Genomic DNA, 17,757 nt, shown 5'->3' on the forward strand with positions numbered 1-17,757 from the left:
CATTGTGGGTGAGGAAGAATGGCACTGTCCCCACATCAGTTCCCAAGCAGAAACAAGAACCTCTCTCTAGTTGCTGTCCAACTAGATGTGTGTCTACAGTCAGGCTGTGGACACCTGCTGTGGATGCTCCTGCTTGCATGCAAGGCTGCTCAGCACACGACATCCAGCATGTTCTGGAGAGCACCTTCAGCTTTCTGCAGCTGTGCCAGCCCTGTGCTGCAGCTCTGCTGCTGGTGATAGCCAGAGGTGCCATGGGATGGAACACTGCATCCACAGCTTCCTCTGCAACATCCCATCCTTTGGGGTCTCACACACAAAGTCTCTGCTTTCACCAGCATGGTAGATTGGCTCATTGGACTCCCTTTTATATTCATTTGGTGTGGTTAATACCTATAACTAATGAAAAATCAGTATTTCCATGGGATTCTTGAAAATAAACTGATTTTTCTGTAGACTATATGCTTTGATTGATAGATGATTTAATCTGCTGAATCTAAAATTAGCCTTAATGCTTTTCATGTAGGAATTAGTTCTGCTAAGATTTTTAACTTGGACAATGTTCACAAAGGTAAGGTTCAAAGAGGAATGTTGAACATCTTTTAATGCATGGTCACATCCTCATTTTATCCTCTTGCAACACAATAATAAATACGAAAAACTGTCTATGTAGTTGCTCCAACTACAGTTCAGGAGAAGGCTTCTGGCCTACAGAAACAGAACTAGGAAACAATTGAAAGGAAAGATAAGATTTCCTGTGGGAATTGGACATTTCAGTTTATGTGCTGCCATTTTTTGAAAAGATTTAACAGTAAAATTATCACTAAATTTGATAAGATTTATGCTAAAAGCTCATACAATTCTTTGAAATATTTGTTCTTCTGCTAGCAGGTTCATTACTAAATAATAGTATAAATAGCATTAAAACTCTGATAATAGAGCCTCCTACAAAATACTAATATTTAAGTTTCACCTCAGCAAAATTTTCTATAGAAGATTAGACTCATCTGTTTTTAAGATTGGGAACACCATAATGGCATTCTAACATCACTAACTGCACATAATATTAGCTCTAGAATTTCACACCATGAATTTTTTTTTCTTCATAAATTACTTAATCTGTCTTTCCATTTATTCTATAAGGTAGATAATGATTTTTAGACTCTTGGCTAAATGTTCTTATAAAAGCTCCCTGTCCTGGCTCCAGGTGTGGTTCTAGAGCCTATTAAGACTTTTTAGTTAGATATTCAAAGGAGTTAATATATCAGACCACAGGTATGCTAAAGTGCAAGCTTCAGTCTACCAACAACTGGGGAAGCTGCTTACCTCTTATGCGGTGCAGATGAGGGTGCACTTCAAACATTTCAAAAGTCCAAGGAAAGCAAGATGTGACATGAGCTTCTAGTGATCAGAACACGTCCAGCTTATTTAGGGAAACGCTGAAAATTTATAGAAACATAAATAATGTTATTTTTGTTTATCTCTTTGAATTTATTTGGAATATCCTGCATGCATATGTCTCTATAGAAAAAAAAAAAAAAGGAAAAGGGTAAGAGGAGGGGGGGACTGCTACAGGTTAACACTTTGGGGATAAATCTTGAAAGAGAGTTCCTACTTTTCATGCTGTCCTGCCTTCCTACAGGTTTTAGCACTGATAGCCATTTGAAGCACTTTTTTGCTTTTTAAAATTTAGCTCAAAACAACCAGGTTAGGTGGCATGTGTTTTCTAACTGAAAAGCAGGAACAAAGGGAGCACATGAGAAATGCCTGTGTTCTTGCTTATGCCTCTTCAGCCTCATCCTCACCTACCTCCAACTGTGCTAATTACTGAATTTTAACTGTTTTGAGTGGGTCAGTAAAAGTGGCTACAGCACCAGAATGTGCTGCCTTCTCACTTCTGAGTGCCTGCAGTCTGAGCAGCTCTCAGACCCCCAGGAACTACATTTGTGACACTCAGCCTTAGAACTGATTGCTATGCTAAAAAGGAGCATTATCATCATCATCATCATTATTTAGCACAAGGCAACACAAGTTCTAAATGGATTCAATTGCCTTCAAATTGCATGACTTTTAAGAATATGTGTTAATCCTAAAGTCATTCAGAAATACCTCACTACTGAATTTATTACTGGTGCTTAGATCTGTAGGAGATATTGTACAATGTAAAATAATACAATAGTGTCAACGGTGGTGTTCAATATTTAGTGAATAAATTTTGCATAAATATGAAGAAAGCAGAGTTAAGGGATATTACAAGCCTGTGGGGACAACTAAGGGTCACACAGTTAATGCTGGAAATAAACACACTGTTCTATTTTTGTGTAAAGGAATGTCAGTCTTATCTGAATAATCTTGCCATAAAGCTCTTAATATAAAACAAACACAAAAGTAAAGTAACCAGAACCTCACAACAAAACAAAGTGCTCTCAAATGCTTTCATAGGTAGATCTAATGTAGCATGTTTATAAACGAGTTCTCCATTCTTTTGATCTTTCTCTGATTCTGTTTGGACATATCTGCATTATAAATGCTGGAAAACAATTAATTTTCCTTGTTGTTACAGGATCACATGGAAAATAAAATGTTTCTCCTTTTCTTCCTACCTTTGGCCAGAAAAAAAATATAATGTCCCCTCAAGATGTGAATGTGATACCACACTTAGCTTCGTAGGGGAAGGGAGCATTTCAGGCAGCCAGGTTTTTCTATACATCCTTAACAAAACCAGTTAAAACTCTGTTGTGGAGCTTGCCGGGGCAGAACAGCTCAAGACAGGAATTATATATGCCCATCCTTTTTAATTACTTTATGAAGAAATTACCAGAGGAGCTTTCTAAAAGCACAGTTCCATTTATGTGCCACGTTCAGCTGGTTATTTCTGTGGGAAAAGCGGCACGACACCTGTGCCTGCATGGAGCTGTGCTAAGGGCACAGAGCTGTGCTCTGAGCCAGTGCGAGGTGCCCCCTTCAGCTCATTAAAGCTCCGCGTAGCCGGGCACTGACAGGGAAACTTGGAGAGAACAGAGGAATCGCATCTTCTAACGTGTTCTGGACTCTGTGCCCGGGTCTGCATCTTTCCCGTGGTTAAAAGGGGTTTTATCGTTCCTGGGGTTCTTTGGTTTCTATTTAATAATGGCCATGCCGAGCAAACAAATAACAGTCTGAGGGAGGTTTACATTTTTTTCAATGCACTGCAGTTTCCTAAAAGAGATTTTCAAGTACCAGGCTCTTCAGTTCAAACCCTTTAAAATTATGGAAGTCGAGAGAAATTCGACTCGAAACCACCAGCCCACACTCCGGCATCTCCCCCCGTGAACACGACCGGCCCACGGCAGCCATCGGTAGCTGCTGGGCAGTCGCGGGCTGTCCGCTCAGCCGGCGTTCGTCGCGGCCCCACCGGCGGAGCTCCCGCCGCTCGCTTTCCGCGGGCGCGGCTCCGCCGGGCGCCGCCGCCCTGCCCCGGCCGCGGCCGCGCGCCGCCAGGGGGCGCCCGAGCGCGCCTCCCCCGGGGGCGAGCGGGGCCGAGCCTGCCGCGCCGCCCCCGCCCGCGCACGGCGGCAGCCGGACCGCTCCGCTCCGCTCCTCACCGCTCCGCTCCGCTCCTCACCGCTCCGCTCCTCACCGCTCCGCTCCGCTCCTCACCGCTCCGCTCCTCACCGCTCCGCTCCGCTCCGCTCCTCACCGCACCGCTCCTCACCGCACGGCCGCCGCAGAACTGCGGAGCCGGCCGCGGAGGCGGCGAGGATGCTGCCCCTCAGCCGCGGGCGGCCCCGCCGCGGGCAGCGCCCGCTGCTCCTCCTGTCAGCGCTGCTCTGGGCGCCGGCGCTGGTGGCTTTCAACCTGGACGAGGAGAAGCTGACGGTGTACAGCGGACCCCCGGGCAGCTACTTCGGGTACTCGGTGGACTTCTACATCCCCGACCCCAGCACGTGAGTGCCGCCGCCGGGGGTGACGCTTTGGGAAGGCGGTGGGCGAGCCCGCGGGGTGACAGCGCCCGTCGCCCGCCTGTCCCGATCGCCGCGGTGACCTCCCGGTGTGTTCCGCAGGGTCAGTGTCCTGGTGGGAGCTCCCAAAGCCAACACCACGCAGCCAGACATCGTGGAAGGAGGAGCGGTGTATTACTGCGCCTGGCCCGCAGCCCGGTGCAGGCAGATCCCCTTCGACAACACCAGTAAGTGCGCGGCTGTCCCGCGGGCGCAGCGCCCTGCGCGTCGGCCGCCGGGCCCGGCTGCCCCGCGGCTCCTCCGCCGTCCCTCTGCTTGGGCCGCTTTGATCCGAGTATCTGCACCCGGGTAGAAATCCCGCTCCTGGGAGTCTGAATGCGTGTGCTCTTGCAAGGAAGGGTTAAATGGTCCCCAGAGAAGTAACAGGGTTGTGACCTCCAGGATCAGTAGTTCATCTAAATAGGTGCCTTTTTTTATTCTTCTTCTCTGCTGAAAGGTATTTGTGGCAGATTCCTGCTTTTGAAAATATGTTTGCATGTTCAGAAGGCAAAGCTCCTAAAGCCTTGTCTCCCACTTCTCTCAACCATGGAAATAACCCGATTTCTAGTGTTTGCTGTTATTTTCAACGAGGGGATTTCTGGCTGTTCAGATGGATGAAGTACCTCGTGTGGTGTGCTTATTTAATTCTATTCAGAAAGCAAGAATTTTGTTTCAGAATACTGAAGCTAGATGCAAACCAAATTAGGCACAATATGCATAGATTACATCCACTTCCAAAATCCCAAGACAGATGTTTCTTATTTAATTAGAAGGAACACAAGTTTTAAACAATTCAAGCTGTTTATGTTTTCTGTTGTCTCTTTATAGGTTTTGAAAATAATTTAAACCTAGTGTTTGCAGAGACTTTAAAACTGATTCCTTTATTTAGGCAGACTTTGACATTTTGACCATTAAGTGAAAGTTATTATTCTGTAGGCTATGTCTAATCTTAGTATTTGTGGTTTATTGAAATGTGAACACAATACAATTTTTTTTTTCTGAAAGAAGTTAAATTAGAAGAGCTCACTTAACTGTAGCAAATAAGCAGTGAACTTCTTTACTCTTCCCAACTCCAGCCACCCACATCTTATTACTGTGTTAGTGTCTAGGAATACTGTTCAAGATGACTGTCCCATCATGCTGAACATTCTTCAAAACAGAGTAAATGGTAGTTCATGTGTGTGTGTTTGGTTACTAGGGCACGTAAAACTATGTACAGCATCTGGTTATATATGTAAATGGAAATGTATATAGATAGTATGCATACATTATTTTAATTGTTATATGTCCTGAGTGTACATATTTAAAATAAAACCGGGAAATACAGTAAATATTCATGTATTTTCCACCTTATGGTTAGACAGTTCATGTAACAAAAGTGGAATGCATTTTCTATACAAAATAATTTCAAGTTTGAATAGAAAACTTACAGACTAAATGAAAATTCCATCATATTGTTTAAAGGGGAGTTTTGAAAAATTTATGAAAATCTAGTGATGAAACCTAGGACGTCTGACTTTCCTGTGGGAAACTTGGGACAGCTCCATACTCTGCAGAGATGTCCTTTCACAGATACTTTTACAGATATTTTGAATAAAGGCACAAACAAACTGGGGAGTAAGTATATCAGTAAGGCTTTGGGCTGTATCACACAACTGTTCAGTTTGGAATCTCCAAAGGGTGGTTCATTAAGTCTTCCTGAGCTGGTTGTGTCCTCTAGATAGAATCCTGACTTGTAGAGAGCTGAAGTTAAGCCAGAGAGCAGCCGTGGTGTAGGCAGAGATGCACTGTCCCTGCTGGAGGGGTGGCAGCATAGGCAGGTTTAGAATTGCTGTCCCTGGCCCTCTAGGTCCAGTCCCAAGGGCAGGAAATGTGTCATTTTGCACAATTCAGCAATGTCCTGGAAACAAGGACCCCAGGAAGGTTTGTATGGCTTGTACCACACCCTATCCTTCACTGACAGCAACAGAAAGGCCATCTCCAATATGCTTTAGATGACTTCTTTTGCTGATTTCTGGATGTATATTGCATGTAATTTTTTTCTCTTCCAAACCCATCATATGCATTATTATCTTTTCCACTGTTCCCCCAAGCAGACTAGTCTGCATGAGCTCTGTCCTAGGAGAAACTATTTCAAATAATCTGTCACACAACGTTTCTTTTGAAGCCTTTAGCTGTATTATACCTACTGGGACTTAGACTTGGTAAATACGTGGGGTGTTTTCAGTTCATGGCTTCAGTACAGGCATCTTGTACTCATTATGCCTTCTCCTACAACATCACTCAGAAATATTGCTATTCCCATTTTTAATATTTGTTCTAATAAACAGAGAGAAGTCAGTCTGGGTTGTCAAAGATCACACAAAAAGTTCATCATGATACTGGTAACTGACTCAGGAACTTCTTCTTCTAGTGCCTTTACCACAAGATTATTCTTTCTTCAAAAACAGAAACATTCAAAAGTTGTTAGAATACTAGTTCAGCTGTAGCAGCTTTAATATTGAAGATTAATGTTTCATGCCTTGTAGGAGATCTTTAGAAGTCTTTTAAAGCTTTGGGAATGTTTTCTGAAACAAAACAGAAGAACTACAGAGGCTGCTTCAGAGCTGGAAAATTTCATTTTGATGCATTTTTATGCAGTTAAGCTTCAATATTTCAATATTTTCTTCTTGACTGTAACTAAATAATATCTCTTTCAGTTAGATAAGCAAAGCAAAGTGCAATAAAAAAAACCAAAACTACTAAATAATTTGGACCATTCCTAATTAAGTTCAGAAGTATCAATTTAATGGAACTGGAAAGGACTAGAAAGAAAGGCAATGTGAACCAACAAGTGGATAAAGAATTTGCTAAATCGGCATTTTTCAGCCTCAAAAGTTCAATGGAGAGGACTTCTAAATTCTAAAGAATTTGTCAAAGTCAAGCAGACTCACATATACTATATCTAAAGTTCAATATGTGAATTGCTCCAGGTCACAGAAACTATAATTTTCTCTATTACATAAAAATTCAAGAGATGAACAAATCCAAGAGGTTGAAAGACAGTGGTTTAAATAATGTATGAGCATGAGGACTTATGTCTTCTACTTCTGAGGACTGGATGCACAAATGAAGCTCAGCTAGGTTGCATTCAATGCAAGTTCTGTTTTGCCCTTGAGGAGGGAACATACAGTGTGTGCACTTGTGCTTTTACTGCCAAAAACAAGTATCTTAAGTGGACATCTAATTGGTAAGACTCATGTAACTGCACAGATTATTTCTGTTTCCACAGAAATAGGTACAGCTAATTTCAGGTAAGACTCCTTTTTTTGCAAATGCTTTTGTGTTACTTGTATTGACAGTGTTACTATCTCAGTCCTACTAAATGAAAACAGTGAGGATACTGACTAGTATTGTGCGATGGCTTTAAGTCAAGATTCTGGACATTTTCAGATATTGTGGTGTGGAGTTACTTGTACTAATTTACAGTTATCATGTGTTTTACAGTTACTGAGGTGTTTAATGAATGGCAAGATATGCCTTGTTAACTAAAAAGGAACAAAATCTCTCTTCACCAACATTTAAGGCTTGTTAAGAGGCAATGATGAACATAAGCAGGCTCATGAGTCAGGAAAGGCAAAGAAGAAAAGCAATCCATTGAATTTCTAAACTATTTATTGCCTTAGAGGGGGCATTTGTTCAAGAAGTGATATGAGGGAACTAAGTAACTGACAGACACCTTAGTTAAGAACTTAGTCTTGCTTAGGTTAATTTTATGATGTTCAGTGGTGAGATAGGATGAATTTTGGTTCTGTAAAGGCTGTTTGGGTCAAGGGATTTATTTGTTTGTTTATTTAGTTATGTGAGTAATATATTTTTAAAATAGCAGAAGTGCTATTTTAAAAAAATGTCAGTCTATATCCTGAGCATAGGGAGAGCATGAGTGCCAGGCCTAACTGAATGGACATCCTGACACTGGTGGGAACCAGCTGCGGTATTGCCCAGTGGATCAGGGATATGACACTGCAAGGGGTGCACCCAGTCACTGGCAAGGTGCAGGTAACCTCCCTCTTACCACACAGACTGTGGCACTCAGTATTAAACTTTATGTTTTGGATCATGAAAGCTTTAAATGACAAAAGAAAAGTTTTATGGTTTATGAAGCCCCCTTACTCATTTTATTTTTCCTCAGAGGCTAAGATCAGATGACAGAGTAGACACTGTATTCCCAGTGAAAGATACACAAACAGTTTAAAAAATGTGTGACTACTATTAAGTGCCATGTTCAACCTGTCAAACACAGACTGGGCTCCTTACTACTAGCAGTGATACTCAAAAACACGACTACTGCTGAAAGCATCTCTGTGGCACTGTGCAAGTGTTAGAATGCCCAAGATGGTCTGGGCACTATGGGCAGCTCCATAACCTGTGTTAATGTGGAAATGTATATGGGCTAAACTACCCTGCTGAGAAGATGGCTTAATTGGAGTTAATTGAGGTGCAGGAGTATCTGCAGCCCATTCCAAAAAGCACATCACCTAACTAAAATTGCTCAAGATGGAGCTGTCCCAGATGGTTACTCATTTCTCAGGCCACATATCTCTCTTTTTCATGGTAGCTAACCCAGAGATTTCCAAAGCAACGAGGTTATTTACTTGCAATAATTAATCCTATTGATGAAATGGCATTCCTGACAAGCAACAGAGGGGCAAAGGAGGGAAGGAGCATGAAATTTTGTCATGTAGGATTTCAGCTGACCCATCCATAAGCAAGTCATGTAACCGGACGTTCCCATATGGGCTGGCCAGTGATATGGCCTGCAGCCAAGAAGGGGCTTTAGCAGGAACTCTCTGTGTTTCCTGCTGTTGATACAGAACTGGCTCTGCAGTCCCATGTTTGCACTTCTTTAAAGCTCCCTAAATCTGTGTGCCAGGGTCAAGGCTCTGGGAAGAAGCTCAAAGCACTGCCCCTGAGAGCACAATGGGTGCTTTAACCTGCTCCATTACAGCAGGGAACTGAGATAAAGTATAATGGAAGGGCTTTTAGTATCCCCTTACTCCAGGAAATATAGATTGAAGGGCAGTAACTCCTCTCCCTTGTTTCCCTACTTTGTGGAGTTGTCTGGTTGCATTGCAATGTAAGTCTGTGATACTCTGACACTCAATGAGAGGACAGGGAAACAAGTGTTGGCATCATATTAAAGGCTTGTGGTCTGTCTTTCCTCTCTTGCCTACACAAAGCTAACTTCTTTTCAGTTTCTTCTGGATGAAATGGGTTTACAGGGGCTATTTTTGCCTTAACGCTGAGGTAGAATTACCAAGTCCTTGTTTCAGCTGTGTGCTCTTCCATTCAGCTGCCAGGAGAGGTAGCAGGAGAGCAGTATCAAGGAAACTTTCTCCTCTCTTGATTAACTAAGAAACTTCTGAACCATTCAAAGCATCTTGCAACCAGAAGCAGACTTAAATACCCTCCAAAACAGACTATTGTATTTGAAATCTGGTGAAAAGCTAATAGTTCAAATTTTGGAAAATCATTATTAAGGTTACTTTTAGTTATAATATTTAATAGGCTGCATCAAGTTCTTATATTTTAAATTAGGTCCCGAAGGCAGAATTTCAGATACCCCTTCCCTTAAATTTCCAGAACACACTGGGGTGTTCTCTTTGCTATCAGTTAACTCTACCAGTTTTACTAAAATAGGTTATGTTTTTCTAAACTAGCTGGAAAAAAATCTGAACAGCCTCTGAAGAGGAGCAGGGAAGGGGGAAGGGGGATGTAAATCAGTTCTGACCAAGCACACAGTTGATAAAAAACATGAGCTAATCTGGCCAGCAGTTGAGCTGATTGTAACAGTACCCAGGTACTATATAAGGAGAAGATGTATTGTGGGACTTGAAAGCTTTAGTTACATGAAAAAATCATTAGCTGTGGAGATAGTAAGATTCTGGGGAAAACTTAGAATCCTGTTATAAAACAGAATTTGCATCTCAAAAGAAATTGCTGAGAGAGAACTTTGTTGTACTTCTAAATGTTGACACATTTTAGTACACTATGCCAGTAAGACCTTATCTGGAACTTTATGGTACACTCATAGCATTCTGATTTATAATAGACTCTCCTGAGTTTCCTTTCTAAGTCTCAGCCCTATCTAAAGAAAGGAAAAAATATTCTTAGCTATGTTAGTTCAAGCCCTGAGGTCTTAATTTGCTTTTGATCAGATTATATTTAGGAAGAAAAAATCCTCAGTTTGATGGTTTCTTTTCCATTTTTTGATTCATGGAGTGTCCAAGTAAAGCTCTCTAGATATGATCTATTAAATTAAAATGACTCATATGAATAGCAGCTAAGCTGCAGTAAAACCCGCATATAAAGTAGATTGTTGCAGAACCAGATAAATCTAAATATAGAAGCAACTCTTCTCATCATGACACTGTTTTGCATATCCTTACTCTTCCTCAACACTTTGGAGTCCGTTTTTTTCTACCAGCATTAATTAAAAACAATTGTTTGGCTTAATTCCCTAGATCATATGTAGTGTTCAGCGTTGCATTTGAATTCAGTCTCTCTGGTGAGGGTCTAATAACAGTGACACTGTGAAAGTTACTGAGTTACCTCTGCTTTGTAATGGGTGGCATCACTGGACTCTTATGGTAGTGATTTGATGGTGGGATTGTCAAGATTCCCTTGTTTCCCTCATTTCTAGAATATGGAAGCGAGTATGCCAGGACTCTTCCTTTTCCCTCTCCCCTTCTGTAAGCCAGAACACTAATGATGCAGCAGAGCTGCTTTCAGAGTTAACTGAGGTTGCTCAGAGCCTCTTGTAGCCAGCTTCTGAAACCACCCCAGAGGGAGAGAACCACAGTCTCTCTGGGGAATCTCTTCTAGTGTTTAAGATTTATTCAGAAATTCCCTTGCTGCAACTTGTGTCTTGTTGCCCCTGTTCCTTTTGCTGCATACCTCAAATGGGAGTTTGTCACTCTCTTCTCTCTACCTATTGAACACTGGGTGAAGCACAAATAGATCATCCTTTGCTTTCTCTTCTTTGGGTCAAACACCTGCAAGTAGCGATGTCTCAAAAGTGTACATAAGATTCCAAGTGTTATCTACATGTCAGGGATATTCACTTTACCTGTATAAAATTTTAGAGATATTTGATTGTTTTATACATTTGTATTCACATTTTATACATGTATGGATAGATTTAGGTAATTGTTCACCTCTACTCTGTATATATATAATTATGTACAAATATATGAAATCCAGGTATTATATTTTAACTATATTTTTATATGATGGATGTGAATAGATACGTACACAGGTATATCAAAACAGATATTTGAAAAGCATTTACCATCATGGATGTAGGCACTCTGCCCTACATTCTGAGGGCAGAGTGTAGCTGAACCTGCTGCAGATGTCTGGTTGATGGATATCTGTGTTTATACAGCACATACAAGCAAATAGACCCAGATCATTTAGACATAATAGTTTTCAAAATTCCAGAATGGTGAAAACTTATGTGAAAGAGCTGCAAGTGTGTTACATAGACAGATATTTTGCTTTGACTGGAAACATTGATTTCCTATGTTAAGTTTGATTAAAATATTTTCACAGAATCACAGAATCATTTAGGTTGGGAAAAACCTCTAAGATCAAGGAGTCCAACCTTTGAATGATCACCACCTTGATTTGCTTTTGTTCATTTGAGTATTTTTAAATTATGAAAGATGCTGCATTTTTTACTTAAAGTTTTCAACAGCTGAATGAATCACACTAAGTAATTACCAGTGTTTGCCCATACATCTCTTATACAGGTATTAATTATTATAAAAAAATTTGGTAAGGGAAATGTTTGATTCATGCCTATTAAGCTGTTTATGATGAGCTGACTGAGAGGAGACCAATTCCCAAAGAAAGCACCAAATTATTCTAATATGTGTAAAGGATGAATTTGCACTAACACCTGTTCTAGATTCAGGCTTTAATTCCTACAAGTGAATCTGTACTATTGCTCTTAACATAGGTTTGTTTTTTGCTGTCTGAACTCAATTTTTTTCTATTTGTTCAGTTACTGTTTTGGCAAAGTAAGAGACTTTTTTTCCATTTGGTAGCCCCTAGTATCTCAATTGTAGGATTGTAGGGCAGTACCATGTATAGGAGTCATGGCTCCTGCAGTAGACAATAAAGTGCTTTGGGTTTGCTGAAGTGCAATTTAAGGATGTCCTCATATCTAAATTTATATTTATAAATCTCTCTGCTCTTTGCATACTCCTGGTTGTCTGGGCCTTAGTCTGCAGTACAGTCTTAGGCAGTATCATTATGAGTGACTCCAGAGCTGCGTCTCAAGCCAAATTTGCGAGTCATCCAGACTGGAACAGCTCCTGGGCTGGCTCTGAAGCAACCCAGCTGGTACTCAGGCACTGCTTGGACCTCTCTGTGGACAGGCTCAGGCGTTGTGTGCCCAGCCCAGCTGCTGGCTTGTACTCTTGCTGTTCTTGCACTAGTGTCACATATCATGATACAAGATAGCCTGGACTCCTTCCTAAAAGGGGCCAGGCATTCTCCTCCAGAAGAGAAGATAATATGTGAATGTAACCTGACGTCTCACCAAGTTTTTGTTCTTCACAAAAATATAGCTGTGGGTAAGGTACAGTATAGACTTAGCCTGTGGGCCTCAGATACCCATAAATAGCAAAAGGAGAGATATTTCCCTGTCATGTAATGGTTTGTCAGGATACAGACATGCTACTTTTTGAAATGCTAAGATAATGCTGCTTTAAGGAATATAAAGATTTTTTTTTTTTTTTTACCTGGGTGAATGAATAATCTTTGTCCAAGTCTAATCTAAGATGGTCATCCATGGCTGTTTACAGTTGGTTTTTTAAAAAAAGGTACTTTAGGTACTTTTAGGACATGATTCTTCTGACCTTCTCAGAGTTTTGCTTTAGGAGGAAAAGAACTGGCTTAGTTCATGTCCTCATATGTAAGTTGGTGACTAGCTCAGAAGTGGATAATTGCAGCAAGGCACAATAGTGGCAGCTTGTGTGTATTCAGACAAGTTACTTGTGTATGTTGCTTCATTTTGCTAAAGTTACATGGAAAGCAGTAAATTTTTATAGCATTCTTAAATACTGATGGTTACATACAAAAGACTAAACTGTATTTTAAGGCATAACCTTGGTAACTGGGAATATGACTCCACAGCTCTAGCAAGGATGCTGAACAAAACTGATTAGAAAATTTCTATCAAAATATATTTATCTAGGGAAAAAACCCTTATGTGTTAATTTGTGTTTCTGTGGTATTTTTCAAATTATTTTATAATGAAAATCCCATGCCACATGATGAAGGATTCCTACTCACCATATGCCACTAAATGAGGTGAGATTGAGCATGTGTGTATGTACAGTTCTTGCAGATTTACTGATAAATTCAGCTGTGGTTTGATAAATCCTGCAAATGGTTGTCCAAGTCTTAAAATTTAATTTCTTTTCAAATGTTGATATACGTTGCCAATAGAAAAATATGTTGTTCTGATTGAAAATGTAAGCTCCTTTAAAGTTAGAATACTGGCCATGATTATCCTTAGAGCCAGGCTAGCACTGGCAGCTGTGAGCTGGCCGTGGCTGATTTTCAAGCTTCAAAATTTTTGTTTGTATCAGGACTGCATCTGTGGATAGTGATCATATTCAGATCTGCTGGAGCATTAAAAAAAGTAAAAAGAAACCTTTAAAGTCTGAAAGGGTCTGACTTCACTGGAAAAAATAATTGAAAGTAGTGTTGCCAACAACTAGGTAGGAGCTGGCAGCACCTACCATGCAATGTGTCAAATACACTGTCTCTCACATCCACACAAGTTTAGGCCTAACTTCAATGAAATGCATTTTTAAAATTAGTATTTTAGAGTATTTTTTGGATTATAATTCCTGAATTTTTAAGAGCTAAATGTTCCTGAAATTTATCTCTCTAAGCATGAACTTCCACAGTAGCTACTATAAGTGCCACAGCACAGAAGCAAATACTTACATGAAGGAAGATGTTTCCTTAGAGACATTCAAACTTTAAAAGATTCATTCCCATTCAACTTTCCTTCATGTTTATTAGGAAAAAATACAGAGATAGAGTACCCTTGTTCTCCAAGTATGATGCGTTTTTCATTCTAATTCAGTTTATAACATTTATGAGGTTACCATAAGCTGAAGTCAGTGGTGAGCTAACATCCTAGAAAACATTCAGGTATCTCCTGTATCCCTGCTGGTCAAATCCCAAGGAGTGTTGACTTTTTAAATGGTGGCTGTATTTTTTCTCAGTTATTTAAAAAGTATGTAAATCCTTAGAATATGATCTGACACTTCTTTTAACATTCCAAGGTATACAGTATGTGGTTTTATTTTCACTAAGAGTGACTAAAAAGGATTGATTCTTCTGAAATCCCTCCTGACAGGAACCAGAAACAAACATAAGGGAATGCAGCTACAAGGGGGTAGGAGTAATGCCCTGCTTATGTATAAATTGAAAAGTTCATTAGAAATGACTGGTAAAGGAAGAGCATAGCTCATGAACATATGGGAAATCAGTTTACTTCAGAGAACTGAGGCAGAAGGGAAGGGATGTCTGCTTTTTATTAAAACCTGAAATGCATTATAATTGGCCTGAGTCTTTGCCCAGATGGCTTCTCTTATGCTGACATCTGCAAGAGTGTATATAAAGCAACATTAGGAAGCTGTCTCTTGTGACAGTGTGTACACATGTAATTCTGTTAAAAACTAAGTCCTTTGCTATCTATAGTGTTGGTCTTTGAATAAGCATGCTGAGAAATGTCATTTGTTTGACAAAAGCTAATTATGGAACATGCTTTTTTCATGGAAAGTTTCTACCACATCTGAGAAAACTTTTTAGAGCTTTTCACCTATTTTTGTAGATTTTTGTTAAATCTTCATCACAAATTCCAAACAAACTTGTTTGGTGTTTTGTGTGGTTTTTTTTTTTTTTCATTTGTTTGTTTGGTTGTTTGGTTTTTTTTTTTTGGCAGAGGGAAACACTGCATTTCTTATTTCAGTCCTGTGTATTCTTTTCTGAAGTTTAAGTGTTATTATTTTGAATTTTCTTGTGTGAATTTAAGCTGGCTTCTGCTGACCAGTGAAAAGGTTAAATGATAATAAAAATGGGTTGGATGACAAGTGGATGCAATGTAATATATCTGTTAATCTGTTCACTTGTATTATAAATAAGCTGTCAACATAGTGCTTCTTTCTTTATCAGACAACAGGAAAATTAAAGTCAATGGCACCAGGGAACCTATTGAATTTAAGACAAATCAGTGGTTTGGGGCAACAGTCAAAGCTCATAAAGAGAAAGTTGTGGTAAGTCTTATGCATTTGATATTTATTTGGAAATAATGTTTATTTTTGTCAAATTTATACATTTAATAGCTTTCTGTGTGTACATTATGGAAGTAACTCATTGATTATGCATGATTTATAAAACAGAGGATGTATATAATTCAAAAATCAAAAGGAACCTATAAAATCAGGTTGAAGTGATCAAGTGAAGATCAGCAGACTGATTCAGCTGCCATGTGAAAATAGCAGAATGTCATATTGTTGTGCAAGTAAATTATATTTTTTTAGCAGATAATATAACAGGACATATTTCAGAGATGCACAGGAAGTGATAGCTGTCTACTATAAAATGTTTGGTATTATGAAGATATATTTGGAATGTTAAATACAGAATATAGTGAAATTGCATGTATTTGAATGTAATGAAATATTTTGAAAGCAAAGAACCTCTGTTGATGTTCAGTTAGGAAAACACCTCTTTTGTCACATTTACATTGTTTTGAAGAGCTATGTCATAGTCATGGCGAAACAGCTGCAAAAAAAGCTGATAAAATCAGCTGATAAAAAAGCTCCAAATCAAGATGGCTATCAAAATGCAGTGTGTGTTCTCCAGTTTCACTGAATGTTTTACCTGTATGGATAGAGGCCCAGCAGTGGGCAGGTATTCTTTATTGCCTAGTAAAATTGACAGTGATGCTGCTTATGCACATACATTTTATATTTCCAATTGCATTGAGGTTTACATTAAAAACAGCACTGAAGTAATTGTGATAAGAATAATTTGTTTGGTCATTAGTTTTACTAGTTTTTACAATTACCAAACAAAAATTTACCTTGGGATTTGATTAAAACTTCTAATTACTACTTAAAAAGTAATCATAAGGGAGGAAGTATTGAAAGGAAATTCTTTCCCTTATACTGAATCTCTTGTCATTAACCTACAGAAATATTCTGAAATGAAACTGGGCAAGTAAATCATCACCCTATTCTGTTACAGGGCTAAGTAAACATAAAAATTCTAAAAATTCCTAAAAATAGATAAACATTTTTCATTTTCTGTACTCTACTAAACAATTCACGAATTGAAATAAAATGCTTCTTTACCACCATTTGTGAAATCTTAATCAAGTGATTAGAAAAACTCATCTCCAGCAGATGTGCTGTGTCTGTACTGACCAAACTTCATTTATTTGGGGTAGCTGAGGTATTGGACAGCAAAGCTGGAAAACTTTTTCTGTTAAGCATTGTAGGCTAAGAGAAAATGTCATCAAACTGTCAGGAATTGGTTTTTTAAGCTACAGATTGAATAGTAAACTGTTTATTATCATATTGTTCTTGTTTCAATCCATTTGGCTTGATGTCAGATGTACCTAAAATCACCCCCATGGGACACATACTCCTCTTTGCTGCACTCTGGTTTTGCTCTCTGTTTCAATATGCAAGGTTTCCTAGGCAGGGCTGTGTGAAGTGTCCCTGTTCCTTAAGCCATTGCCCCACAAGCTCTGGCTGGTGGTAAGCTCTGAGTAGCACTGTGGTTCATCCAGCTAGAACTGATTGCAGAATGAAGGCTAATACAATATTGTAAATAGTGGCAATACCTTGTCAGAGGCAGACAGGTTTGTAATTGAAAGAGCAGGACAAGTCAGGACATGAATGAAGGATTTATTTGTGTCTTAGGGAGGCCAAGGGCTATAAGTGAAACATCAGTGTGCTTTTCAAGTTATAATGAAATTATATGAAGCAGTGATCCTGCATTTTCTTCTGTTAGTGTCTAGTCATCATTGCTATGTGGAAGATATAGTACCAGAGAGAATCCTTGTACATAGCCTATTAAAAACTACATTTGCCAGATGCAAGAATGTGTGAACGTATTTATGCTTTATGTTTCATATTTCTGTTTTTATAGGCTTGTGCTCCTTTGTATCATTGGAGAACCCTTAAAGACAGCCCTGAGAAGGACCCTGTTGGCACCTGCTATGTAGCAATTCAGAACTTCAGTGCCTATGCTGAATATTCACCTTGTCGTAACAGTAAGTATTAATGTGAACAGTCTTGTGTTGAAGGAATTGATTTTGCATTGCATGTTTTCATTCTTTCAGTCTTCACACCATTGAGTCTTGATAGAATGAAGGTTACTATAGGATGTTATTGCATTGAATGAGGGTGTGAGGAAAAAATAACATTAAACTATTGGATGCTTTATTGTATAATTAATTGAAAGAGGAGAAACTAAGTAAATTAAGTGTGTGCAGTTATAGTAATGAGCTATAATTGGTTCAATTTTTGTGGCTTGAAAACATAGCAAACAGATCTAGATAAGAACCAGACAGCATATTAAACCAATTATTCATACTTATGCTGAGTATAAATGTCTCATCACAAGGTCATGATTTGAAGATCAGACCCTGCATAAAAACACACAAGCCTGTATCATCACTCATGCCAATATCATCCACAAG

At 39.4% G+C, this 17,757-nt stretch overlaps 1 protein-coding gene and 1 long non-coding RNA gene across 2 annotated transcripts in view; one reads left to right on the forward strand and one right to left on the reverse strand.

Moving 5' to 3' along the window:
* LOC146768141 (uncharacterized) overlaps window positions 1-3,415 on the reverse strand; it is a 30,198-nt gene extending 26,783 nt beyond the window's left edge. Inside the window, exon 1 of the long non-coding RNA XR_014951074.1 lies at window positions 1,324-3,415. This is a non-coding gene — a long non-coding RNA (uncharacterized LOC146768141). The remainder of the gene's footprint in view (window positions 1-1,323) is intronic.
* A 123-nt stretch (window positions 3,416-3,538) lies between these two features.
* Window positions 3,539-17,757, forward strand: part of ITGA8 (integrin subunit alpha 8) — a 111,710-nt gene continuing 97,491 nt past the window's right edge. The window contains exons 1-4 of the mRNA XM_031503826.3: window positions 3,539-3,923; window positions 4,041-4,165; window positions 15,219-15,319; window positions 17,205-17,328. Of these exons, the coding sequence (XP_031359686.2) occupies window positions 3,739-3,923; window positions 4,041-4,165; window positions 15,219-15,319; window positions 17,205-17,328 (535 nt within the window). The 5' untranslated portion in view covers window positions 3,539-3,738. The remainder of the gene's footprint in view (window positions 3,924-4,040; window positions 4,166-15,218; window positions 15,320-17,204; window positions 17,329-17,757) is intronic.

The sequence above is a fragment of the Lonchura striata genome, chromosome 2 (assembly GCF_050655825.1).
Source record: "Lonchura striata isolate lonStrDom1 chromosome 2, ASM5065582v1, whole genome shotgun sequence".
In the NCBI taxonomy this organism is placed as follows: Eukaryota; Metazoa; Chordata; class Aves; order Passeriformes; family Estrildidae; genus Lonchura; species Lonchura striata.